Here is a 12,805-nt window from a genome sequence, read left to right as displayed (position 1 = left end):
GTCAAAACCGGTGGTGCTGATCTCTGTTACCTGGCCCTTCATCCAGGAAGTGCACTGTGGGGGGGGAGGGGAGAGCTATCATGTGCTCTCGCACACCCTTCCTGCTTACCTTCCCGAGGTTTCTCCGGGTATCCATTTAGGGCTGTTTGACTCTGGCTAAGCTTAAAGAGTCACGCCATTTAACCCGTCATAAACCAAAAAACCTGGCTTGCCAGAATCGGACCCGTGCCCCTTGGACTACATTCCCAACCCAGCGTGCCAACCATTTAGCCAGGACGGCTTCATGTAAATTACTTGGGCTAACAATTTAAAAATTAACACAATTCTAAATTTATTTTTCTTGTTTTTCTTAAATTGAATAAAGTCAGTAGACAATATTTTAATGATACTTCTAGAACTTGGAGTCTTCAGACTAAGCGTAAATCACATTTCCAGATGTTCACACTGACCTTTTGACTTGCAGGACGAGTATACTGTTGATAAAATATTTCCGGTACAAAAGCTCTATCTCCCATCGTCTCTCCAGACGCGTTTCATCCTCAAGAAGTAATTGCAAGAGGTGGTAGAAGGGTGGTATTTTACACCCCTTGGAGAATTCCAGATGGTAATATACTGCTGGAAAAGGTTTTTGACTTGAATGTTTGAGGAGGGTAAATCGCTTTTCTCTGGAATGCCTTTTAGAATGATTTCCTTATGACATTTGGTTAATATAAAACTGCGTAGTATATGCTTCAGTGAATTTTACGACAGATAAAAATAGATTTAAATAAACGGATTTAGTTTGAATTGAAAACAGAAAGAAACTAACATATCTACTTAGTTTTACAAGAAAATATTAAGAAATTCAAACAGACACAAAATCAGGCAACTAATCTGGTCCGAGCCCCCCCCCCCCCCTGAAATCTTGGTATTTTGCTATTTTCCCATGACTTACTGTATTTTGATCAAGTTTACCTATTCTTTTACAGTTTTAAGCATATATCCTCCCTCTAATTTCGGGGAAATTCCACAAGAATTTAAACAGGTATCAAATAGACACGCAGAAACTGGTATCTGGGAGAGACGGGGATGGGTGTCAAAACAACAAAATACAGCAGGGAAACTAGAATACATAGTATGAAACTCTTAGAGAATATCGTAATAAAAAAAAATCTTTGAGGAGACGGTTGGCTAAATGCCTACTAGCTTACTCCCTCCATATGTCTTTGACCCAAATATAGAATCTGAATAGGGAAATCATCTGAGCAAGACCGACAGACAAAATTTTATGAAATGATTCTTCTTCTTCAGAGAAAAAGCTCCTGGAATCCATAAAAAAAACTATTTTCGACTTCTAGAATGTTTTGTCTAAATACAAAATTAACAAATCTAAAATCAATAACAACCACCAGATAAACAAAAAAGGCTCCTTTTGTAATGCCTTCAACTTCAACAAAATTATTGTTTGACTTATTTTTTAAAGAAGTTAGAAAAATAACCAAATAATTTCGAAACAAAGTCCTTTAAGACGGATTGGCAGTTCATGGAAATTGGTTTTGCTTTGCAGTTAATCTTAGGCCCTACAGACTTTGTTTTCATTTAAGAGGACAAATTATTGAAGCTTGAGCCAAAAATACCCCCCTCCCCTAAAGAAGTGTTTGATCCTATTGGGTTATTCTTCCGCAAAATTTAAAGTCTTTTAGACTTGAAAGCATAATATTGTATTTTGGGGCGTTTTTGATTTCTTTAATGAAAATGAATGTAATTTGAGTTCAGTATTTTTTTTTAATTATAGCCAGAAGTAATATTAAAACTCAAAACTGGCTACTCTACGACCGTATTATTGAATAAATATGCAATTAATTGTTATGTTCTATTCCAAAGATACTGCGTGAAAATGTTTCAAAAATATTGTCCAATCAATGGTAAATAGAAATATCAGTTTCAATATTCACTCAATATAGTCATAATCTAATCATACTAGTAATTGTAGGAGGGTGGGAGGGAGGTAATCTCTATTCTATAACTTCTGATTTTTCAAATGAGCCCTCTTTCGATCTTCTAGGATCACTGATTCCACACGAACACCCCTTGGGAAAAAATAAAAACAACAACAAATAACCATCCGTATTCCTTCTGGTAAAAAAAACTAAATTCAAAATTTGTGTAAATAAGAGCTTGAAACCTCTACAGTAGTGTTTTCTGATATGCTGAATCTGATAGTGAGATTTTTGTGAAGACCACTTGATGCATTGAAGGTGTTTCCCCCTTTATAAAAACTTGAGCAAATTTTCTCAGGATCGTAACTTTTGATGGGTAACATTAAAATCGAATTTTAAGTATTTTAAATAAGCATCAAAATTCCATTCTTTTGATGTATCTATTGTTATCAAGACTCTGTTTCTTAAATTTTCTGTTACTGCTGAGCCGCATCGCTTCTTGCTAACAGTTCGTTACCACGAACTTTTTTATTCGTTACCACAAATTGTTTGCTAAGAGCAAAGCAAATGTAGAGCATGATCAAATGCATGATCAAGTGTGGAGTGGAGCAGAAGGCTATAATTCGAATACTGGCTAGACCTCAGTGGTAGCAAAATATAGTTTTTAAAATGCCTTTAGAAGCTTTGGGCACTGTTTTTCAACTCCGTGAAGTTCAATAACATCGAAAATATTCAGTTTTTTTACAACTTTAAATTTCACTGAACCTGTAATACATTACGTTTCCAAAGGCACCCAGAGAAGGTTTTCTTGGGAGTTGGTGGCTTACGGGGGATTTTTCTTTAGGAAAGGGCCTGAAGTTTCTATATTTTTCTTTCAGATAAGTACTATAAATTTCTCAAATTTTGTTAAGTGTTGTAATTTTTGCAAATTTTTAACATTCACAGGGAGGGGGCTCCACCAAATCCATCCAATCCATCTACAAGTGTCCGTCAACCTTTGTATGAAAATAAACATAACTGAAAGTCAGCTAATTGAAATGCTAATAAACATCAAGCTCAAAATAAAGTAAGTAGGATAGAGTATTTTCACCTAAAATTACGCTTTTTGGCATTTTCATTGAAAAACGTCGAAAAAAATTTACCCCATCTAGATTTTGGAGAATATTTTTTACCATCTCCAGCATTTCCGTTAATAGCGCCACTGAATGGAGCGCTAAGACTAAGAATCCTCCAACCCCAACTTTTGGGAGTTACCCCTGTTTGTGCCACCCTGTTGTGTACGGGGTAGTACACGTAGCATGTAGCAAAAGTGGCATGTCTAAATTGAGTATTAACGGTATTAAGCAGCCTTAATTTTTCGGTGATAAAACAAATAAAGCTAAAGTAGAATACTGTTCTTTGTCTATTTTTCATATTATTTTTTAAGTAAAACTCAGTTACATGTTTTTAATGGAAACTTGTTCAAAAGAAGAGTATCGTCTTCTAATCGTTTTTTGTCTATTCAGTAGCAGAGGGAAGGCGTGGTCTTTTATAATCATCTCATTCATGAAATAAAACAGAAAAAAGCCCTTAGTCATTTGTGTAGAGGCTAACCAAACTATAGAATCCTCCAATATAGACAAAGCTTTAAGGGAAAATCCCCCTTAATGTTTTTTTTTAAGAATCATTGGTAATTTAAAAGCTAAAAGGGCAGTTGTGCAAAAAAGTGTCTATTATAGGCGAGTACAAGTGAAATATATTTTTATAAAAAATACAAATTTTGTTTTATAACAAATTATATAAAAAACTGACACTTTTGGAATATACCTGTCCCTACTTTGCTGTAAGATTTTTGTCTTTGCATTCTAACTACTCATATTGAGAAAGAAGGATTAAGAAATATAATACCATTATGACACCCTAATTGCGTGTTAGACAGTTTCCTGCTCATGATATCGTGATTGCTGCAATGGCTGCTACCTGGTAAAGACATTGCCGCGGCCTACAATAGCAGAAAGTTTCAAAACATATTTAGGAAATAAAAGCTAGTAATAAAAATTCTAAAAACGATTTGAAGCATTAAAATTGTTAGAGCAAAAATTGTTGGTAATAAAAATTTTTATTTGAAACTAATTAAGGAATTGCAACAATTGTTCCGGTTAATCTTAATAATAAAAAAGTTTATTGCAATGACAAATTTACGGGGATCTCAAGAAAAGGTTGAAAATTCTTGGAAATTCTGGCCGGTCAAAATCTTGCCATTAGATTCATCAGTGTCAAATACCCTATACAGAATAATTACAGTTCCCCGCCTTGAAAAACAAGGGAAATCACTTTCTGTATTGGTACCACTAATGTGTATCCCTTTTCCCGCAAGGACTGACTGTGCTGAACCAGTGGTCGTAGAATACTGAGAGAGGACCCATTTGAATACAATTCATTTGAGTTTCGTTTTTAAGTAACTAAGAGGATTATAAAACAGAAAACTTTCCCATTCATATTTACGGCACTTTTGTAAATTCGTCTTCATAATGCCATTATAGAATGCCATACGGCACAAGGAATGACAATTTTTTGTGCCATTTCTAAAGTCAAAATGGTAGAAAGCATAAAAAGGCTACTGTTATAATCTATATGGTAGAAAACTCTTAACTTGAGGTTTTAAGCCACCCATCTTGAACAAGAGCTAAGAGCTCATATGGCACTTGTGACGAAGTCGGAAGAGCCAAAAGCCAAGAGCTCATATGGTGTGAGCTCTAGCAAATTTCTAAGAATCAATAGATTGCTTTAAAAGTAAAATCAGAGCCTTAATGCCAGTCAGGATTTAAAATAAGAGCTCTGAGTCACGAGGCCCTTTTAAATATAAAAATTCATTAAGATCCAGCCACCCACTTGTAAGTTGAAAATACCTCAATTTTTCCTCTCCCTTCAGCCCCCCGGATGGTTGAATCGGGAAAAACGACTTTATCAAGTCAATTTGTGCAGCTTCCTGACACACCTACCAAATTTCATCGTCCTAGCACGTCCAGAAGCACCAAAATCGCCAAAGCACTGAGCCCCACCCCAAACTCCCCCAAAGAGAGCGGATCCACTCCGGTTACGTCAATCACGTATCTACAATATTTATAAGCGCTTTCCAAGATTTCCGGTCCCCCCAACTCCCCCCAATATCAACAGATCTGGTCGGAATTTGAAATAAGAGCTCTGAGACATGATTTCCTTCTAAACATCAAATTTCATTAAGATCCGGTCACCTGTTCTTAAGTTAAAAATACTTCAATTTTTCTAATTTTTCCAAATTAATAACCCCCAGCTCCCCCAAAGAGAAGAGATCCGTTCCAATTATGTCAATCACGTATCTATAACTTGTGCTTATTCTTCCCATCAAGTTTCATCCCGATCTCTCCAATCTAAGCGTTTTTCCAAGATTTCCAGTTTCCAATACTTCTGTTTCCCCCCTCCAGCCCTCTATGTCCCCGAATGCGGTTCGAATTCAAAATGGAGCATCTGAGACATAAAATTCTTCTATATGTCAAGTTTCATTAAGATCTGATCACTCATTAGTAAGATACCTTGATTTTCACGTTTTCCAAGAATTCCGGTTTCCCCCTCCATCTCCTTCCAATGCCACCAGATCTGGCCGGGGTTCAAAATGAGAGTTCTAAAGAAGAAGATCCTTTTAAATATCAAATTTCATTAAGTTCTGATCACCCGTTCGTAAGTTACAAATACCTCACTTTTTCTAATTTTACCGAACTACCCCCCCCCCCCTCCCCCAACTACACCAGAGATAGTGAATCTGTTCCGGTTATACAAGTCACGTATCTTGGACTTGTGATTATTCTTCCCACCAATTTTCATCCTGATCTCTCCGCTTTAAGTGTTTTCCAAGATTTCCGTTCCCCCCATCTCTCCCACCAAATGACACTGGATCCGGTCGGGATTTGTAATAAGAGATCCGAGTTATGAGATCCTTCTAAATGTGAAATCTCATTAAGATCCGATCACTACTTCGTAAGTTAAAAATACCTCATTTGTCTAATTTTTAGAATTAACCCTCCCCCCCCCAGCTCCCCAAAAGAGAGTGGATCCATTCCGGTTATGTCAATCAAGTATCTATAACTTGTGATTATTTTCCCCACCAAGTTTAATCCTGATCCCCCCCACTCTAAGCGTTTTCCAAGATTTTAGAACTCCCCCCCCCTACTCTTCCCAATTCATCGGATCCAGTTGGGATTTAAAATAACAGCTCTGAGACACGAAATCCTTCCAAACATCAAATTTCATTAAGATTCGATCACTCCTTGGTAAGTTAAAAATACCTCATTTTTCTGATTTATCAGAATTAACCTTCGCCCAACTCCCCCAAACAGAGCAGATCCGTTCCGGTTATGTTAATCACATATCTAGGACTTCTGCTTATTTTCCCACCAACTTTCACCCCGATCCCTCCACTCTAAGTGGTTTTCAAGATTTTAGATCCCCCCAACTCCCCCAATGTCTCCAGATCTGGTCGGGATTTAAAATGAGAGTTTTGAGACAGGATATCCTTCCAAACATCAAATTTCATTAAGATCCGATCACCCGTTCGTAAGTTCAAAATACTTCATTTTTTCCATTCTTCCGAACTAACCGGCCCTCCACTCCCCCCCCCCAGATAGTCCAATGGAAGTGCTTAAACTAGCAAAACCAGGACAGACAGACCGACAGACAGATTGACACTTTCACATTATATTTCACTTATTAAGTGAAATAAAAGAACCAAATTTGGAAAAAAAAGTAACCAAAAAATCATTTTAATTAGGTTCCAGAGTTTTTTGTCCATGTCTACAGTAGAATTTAATTTCGAGAACAAGTTTTCAGGAACTTTGAAAGAGCTTGAAGCATTGATGTGTCTTCATTTTTTTAATTTTTTTTCTAAAATTAATAGGGCACCGAAAGATCATCGGAAACTACCTAAGAGCTCATTTAAAAGTTAATGTATATATCTCTATACTTGGTATATATTTGTCTTGAAAAGGCCATCGTAAGGTGGCATATAGCACCAAAACCAAAATTTTCTCTGTAATTTCCATATTTGACAGACTTGAAAAATAAACGCTGTACCATCGAAATCTCCATGGTCAAAGGTCCTTAAACAGATGCTGAAAATTTTCAACTTGAATACTTTCCCTCCTCTAAGTAAATTACAGTTATAAAACTAGTTGAGGACAATGGGGCATAATAGGATTGTATGAACATATAACCAAGCGAAGATTTGCAATTTGGGTTTTAAATCCACCAACCAATCCACGTGTGCAAAAATTGGTCACTGGCTTTGACGTCGCTCATAGGCCCGTCATTTGAAGGAAGGGTGAATGCAATGCCCCCTGCGTCTGGAGAATTTTCTTGATTTATTATTTTATACTTCATAATCATAAGATTCTAGTGACCAGTACTCCTAAAATGTTGAAGCCCAAGAAGAAAAAATGACGAAAATTATATTTTCTTTATGAGACTTTCATAATTATTTGCTGTATTACGGCAAAAAATTGCAATAATCACTGGAATTTCTGAAAAGTATATAGAATGATACTTCATGAATAATAATTAATTTTTTAGCTATAATTCTCCAGAGATACCAATGGCAACATACCCCTTGTATTTTTTATGCAGCAAAATTGCAAATCTTTGTGGAAAAGTTTAAGGGTGGCGGGCAGTTAAACCTACCTTAGTCCCTCCAGTTAAACAAAATATCATGTTGACATTTTTAATCTCATTGCTTAAGCTGGAAATATTTTTTAAGGTTTATTGATTATATTAAAAAAAAAACTGAAAACGATCAAAATTATGATCAAAATAATGATGAGATTTATACCATGACAAATCATACCCCCATCCTTGATGCCATTAGAAAGCGACGATGGATGTATTGGGGGGGCACATGGTGCAAATGGGTGATGGAAGGCTACCTCATGACATATGGTGTTGGATACCCCCCTTGCCTCCGCAAGTCAGGGAGACCCAAAATGACCATTGGCAGGATGTTAGAGAAGGAGGCGAAGCTGGCGAGGTCTTCGATGGAGGAGCTTTGGTCGAGGGCTCAGGACAGGTCGTCGTAGCGAACTACTGTTGCTGCCTTATTCGCCCTCAGGCGTGGGAGGACCTTAGTCTAAGTAAGTAAGATCAAAATTAATTTTAAAACAATTACATTCATTTTATGGAGGTAAAGAGGGAAGTTAAACCTTGAAACGAACAGAGGTGTTTGTTTCGCAGTATATGCAACATATATCGGTCAGAGACTATTGAGGGGCTCAGTCTTTTATTTTTTGTAGGTTTCTAGAAACTAACATAAAGGGAAATGTCACAAACCATTTTGTTTCATTCATTTTTGCCGGCATACTAGTATGTTGCATAAATTGAAAATTTTTCTTCGTTTTTATTTTTGACTTCACCTTTTTTCTATCAGAAAGTTTTTTTTAATAAATTAATAATTGCCAAAACCGTTTGCAGTGTTTGCTAAGTTGTTATCAAAGGCAATCATCAATACAATATAGATCAAGGGGATCAAAATTTGATTGAATCAACACTTTCCCTAGGGACAATAGTTGGGGGGAGGGGAGACTTTGAAAAGTACCTTTTTGCATCTTCGTTTAAAAAAAAATGAAAAATGCTCTGCCCACAGCATTTTAGTGAGTAGACACCCCTTATTTCCCTTACGAGCGACGCTATATTCCTTGCTCGTGTATTCCACTTCTTTTTATCCCTACTTAGAAAACCTTTTACATTCATTTACACATCTTTTTAGCTCATTGTTATTAATATATTTCTGCAAGAAAAAGAAACCATGTTCCTTTGACTCTGTCATAATTTTTGCAATCTAGTTGCGTGCATCACAAAATTAAGAAAATAATCTCCCCGCCCCCATAACATTGTAGTGTTGGCACCCCTTCTTCCCCTGATAAGCGACAATATATTTGTTGCCCATGTATTCCTACTCCCTTTACCCCTGCCTAGAAGACCTTTACCTTCATTTACACATAATTAAAGCCCAATTTTATTAATATATTTCTAGAAGAACAAGAAACTATGTTGGTTCGAATCTGTCACAATTTTTCAAATCTTAAAATATATTCTATCTCATTTTTAATTGCCCCAGATGAACCTCTTAGGGCACATATGATTGATTTCTTACATCCAATAATATTTTCTCATCTGATAAACAACCGATTCAGATTAAAGTAGGCCTACACAATCGGCGAACAACAGTTCCCTTGTTAACTTATATGAATTAACACTTTTCCGGAATTTTATCAACCGGAAATGGTTAAGAATTCTAATGTACTACTGGATAAATCTTCGCATCCGGAGAGCGGAAATCCTAATTTATCTACAGGGTAATTGCCTTTAAGTCTATAGAAAGGGAATTTTCAGATGTTCTTCAAATTGGCCTAGATAGATATCAAATTGTCTTGTGCATCTTACCACATCACACATTTTTCTTTCTTTAGAAAAAAAAATGGGCGAGGTGTTGACTTTTTTAAAGGCATTTTCCGGTTTGTCTTTCATGATTTCTATATCCTTGTCCGTAAATCCTTATTTTGGCCGGCGTTGCCAACAATTCGAGCTATAAATTAAGCCGAATTTGGATAACACTTGATACAAGATAGAATAGTTCATTAAATTTAATGTTACCCATCAAAAGCTACGAGCCTGGGAAAATTTGCCTGACTTTCTAAGAGGGGAATCCCCCCCCCCAAATTCAAGCGATCTTAGTAAAATTCATACCATCAGATTCAGTATATATGTGAACCCTACTGTAGAGGTGTCGAGATTCTATCTGCGAAAGTTTGGAGTTTTGAAACTTTTGCCAGGAGAAAGATTACAGATGCGTATTTATTGATTTTTTTGATTTTTTTTTTCAGGTGTGATTGTATCGAACCAATGGTGTTAGGAGATCGGAAAAAGGCTCGTTCGAACGGAAATCAAAAGTTTCAGTGCCGTTTTTGAGTCACCAAAAACATTGGAGGGCAACTAACCTCCCATGCCTCTTTTTCCCCCAAAGACATTGGATCAGAATTTTGACATAGCCATTCGATTCAACATAGTTGATGTGTTCAATAACTACGCCTTGAGGACGACAGAACCCCCCATAGCCCCTGGAAAAAGAGTTTTACACAATTAGCCCATTGTTCACGCTTGCATTTCTTATTGGGAGGTGTACGGAAATTTTTTTTGGGGGGGAGAGATTTTCCACAAGTAGAAAAGTTTCTAGGGGCAGTTTTTTACGGGGTGATTAGGGAAGGGTATTTCCTAGCATAATTTGAAAAAAGGGTCAGAAAATAACTAAAATAAAAAGTTTTTTTTTGTTACTGAGAGTAAGGGGCAACATTAAAACTTTAAAAGGAGAGGAATTATTCCATATACGAGGAGGACTACCCCTTCCTCAACCTCGATCTTCATGCTTAAGTTTAACTTTCCGTCACAGTTTCTTCAGAAACATGCTAAAACATAAAAGCTGTTGAAAATGAGTGACAACTATTTTTTAAGAAATTTCAAGACTTCAGCGTAGGCGAAGGTTGAGGAACTGACAGCTCCCCTAGTATACAGAGTAATTTCTGTCCGTTTTGAGTTTCAATGTTGCTCCTTTCCTTCAGTTGAAAAAACTTCTTTTTTTATTTTAGAAGGAAGCAATAGTGTTAGATATAACTTTCGAATATTTCAGTAAAACATGTCTTAAGCTAAATGGTTTATCATTTTTTCATAGTAATAATCTCTTTGTAGAAGTTTTATTACCTGTAATCGTACACCCACCGCGTTTCCTAAATCGAATTTCATCTCCATCACATTATTTGGATCGTTTTATTCATTACGTAGTTTTGTTTTGACAGAGCTTAATTCGAAATATTTTTTATTGGACGTAGTCTTATTAATATTGATTAATAATATTTGCAATGGTAGTGAGAGTGTAAGCAGTAATCGTAGAACCGACACATCTCCTAGATCCAATATCATCCCCATCGACTAGTTCAAACCATATTTGTTTTGACCCAGCTTCTTTCGAAATACTTTGTTAATATTGTTTAATAATATTTGCAATAGTACTGAGAGTGTAGGCAGTAATCGTAGTAGCCTATAGACAAGCTTCCTAGATCCAATATCATCCCCATCGACTATTTCAAACTGTATTAGTTTTAAATAGCTTATTTCGAAATACTTTATATTTGACGTTGTCTTATTAATATTGTTTAATAATATGGTAGTGAAAGCGTAAGCAGTAATCGTAGAACCGACACATCTCCTAGATCCAATATCATCCCCATCGACTAGTTCAAACCATATTTGTTTTGACACAGCTTCTTTCGAAATACTTTGTTAATATTGTTTAATAATATTTGCAATAGTACTGAGAGTGTAGGCAGTAATCATAGTAGCCTATAGACAAGCTTCCTAGATCCAATATCATTCCCATCGACTATTTCAAACTGTATTAGTTTTAAATAGCTTATTTCGAAATACTTTGTATTTGACGTTGTCTTATTAATATTGTTTAATAATATTTGGAATGGTAGTGAAAGCGTAAGCAGTAATCGTAGAACCGACGCATCTCCTAGATCCAATATCACTCCCATCGGTAGTTCAAATCGTATTAAATAAAAAAAAAAATTTTTTTAAACTGAAAGTAAGGAGCGACATTAAAACTTAAAACGAACAGAAATTACTCCGTATATGAAATGGGTTGTCCCCTCCGCAATCCCTCGCTCTTTACGCTAGAGTTTTTAATTGTTTTAAAAAGTAGAATTGTGGCAAAGAGTCAAACTTTAGCGTAAAAAGCGATGGATTGCAGAGGGAACAACCCATTTCATATACGGAGTAATTTTTGTTCGTTTTAACTTTTAATGTCACTCCTTACTTTCAGTTAAAAAAAATAGTTTTTTTTATTTAATTTCTGAACGTTTTTGAATTAATGCATGTTTGATTTTGGCTCTCCGTAAATAAATTATTAAAATGAAATTTGCATATTAATTCTTTTTTTGGCTAAATGGCTTTCTCTTAGTTTTGATCAGACGATTTTGAAAAATAAGGGATGGGGAAGGAGGGCTAGTTGCCCTCCAATTTTTCGGTTACTTAAAAAGGCAACTAGAACTTTTAATTTTTAACGAACGTTTTTATTAGTAAAAAATACACGTAACTTAAGAATTAACTTACGTAACAAACTTTTATATTATTATATTTTTAATTATATATATGAGGGGGTTTGTCCCTTCGTTAGTACCTCGCTCTTCACACTAAAGCTTAAGTTTTGTCCCAATTCTTTAAGAATGACCCCTGAATCAGAAAGGCCGCAGAATAAATAGTTGAAATTACTAAAAATACTTTAGCATAAAGAGCGAGGTATCTATCTCCTCCTAAATACCTCGCTCTATACGCTAAAGTATTTTTAGAACCCCTCATATGCGTATTAATCTCTGTTCCTTTTAAGTTTTGATGCTACTCCTTAGTTTCAATTGAAAAAACTTTTTCATGTTTATATTTTCATTGTTTTTTTTTTAATAGTAATGCTAGAAAATCCTGCGCCCTTTTCATTGAATTTCTCTTCCCCCCATGAAATATTTCCCCAGGGAAAGATCCTCCCACATAGCCCCCTACCCTCAACCCCACACCCAAACCAAAAAAATCCCCATGAAAACGTCGGTACACTTCCCAATAACCATTACTATATGTAAACATTGGTCAAAGTTTGTAACTTGCAGCCCCTCCCCCAGAGACTGTGGGGGAGTAAGTGATCCCCAAAGACATAGCTATTATGGTTTTAGACTATGTGGAACAAAATGGCTATCTCAAAATTTTTATCCATTGACTTTGGGAAAAAATGAGTGTGGGAGAGGGCCTAGGTGCCCTCCAATTTTTGTGGTCACTTAAAAAGG

At 35.9% G+C, this 12,805-nt stretch overlaps 1 protein-coding gene across 2 annotated transcripts in view; it reads right to left on the bottom strand.

Annotated features, from left to right (window-relative positions):
- Positions 1-318: 318 nt before the first annotated feature.
- LOC136038854 (sex determination protein fruitless-like) overlaps positions 319-12,805 on the bottom strand; it is a 69,925-nt gene continuing 57,438 nt past the window's right edge. Inside the window, exon 5 of one of the 2 annotated variants that reach the window (XM_065722306.1) lies at positions 319-615. In XM_065722306.1, coding sequence (XP_065578378.1) covers positions 440-615 — 176 coding nt within the window. In that variant the 3' untranslated portion in view covers positions 319-439. The remainder of the gene's footprint in view (positions 616-12,805) is intronic. The other variant, XM_065722307.1, reaches the window with a different exon arrangement.

This window comes from Artemia franciscana, chromosome 18, assembly GCF_032884065.1.
Source record: "Artemia franciscana chromosome 18, ASM3288406v1, whole genome shotgun sequence".
NCBI lineage: Eukaryota > Metazoa > Arthropoda > Branchiopoda > Anostraca > Artemiidae > Artemia > Artemia franciscana.
Note: the sequence above shows the minus strand (reverse complement) of the source record. Positions and strands in the feature narration are given on the sequence as shown.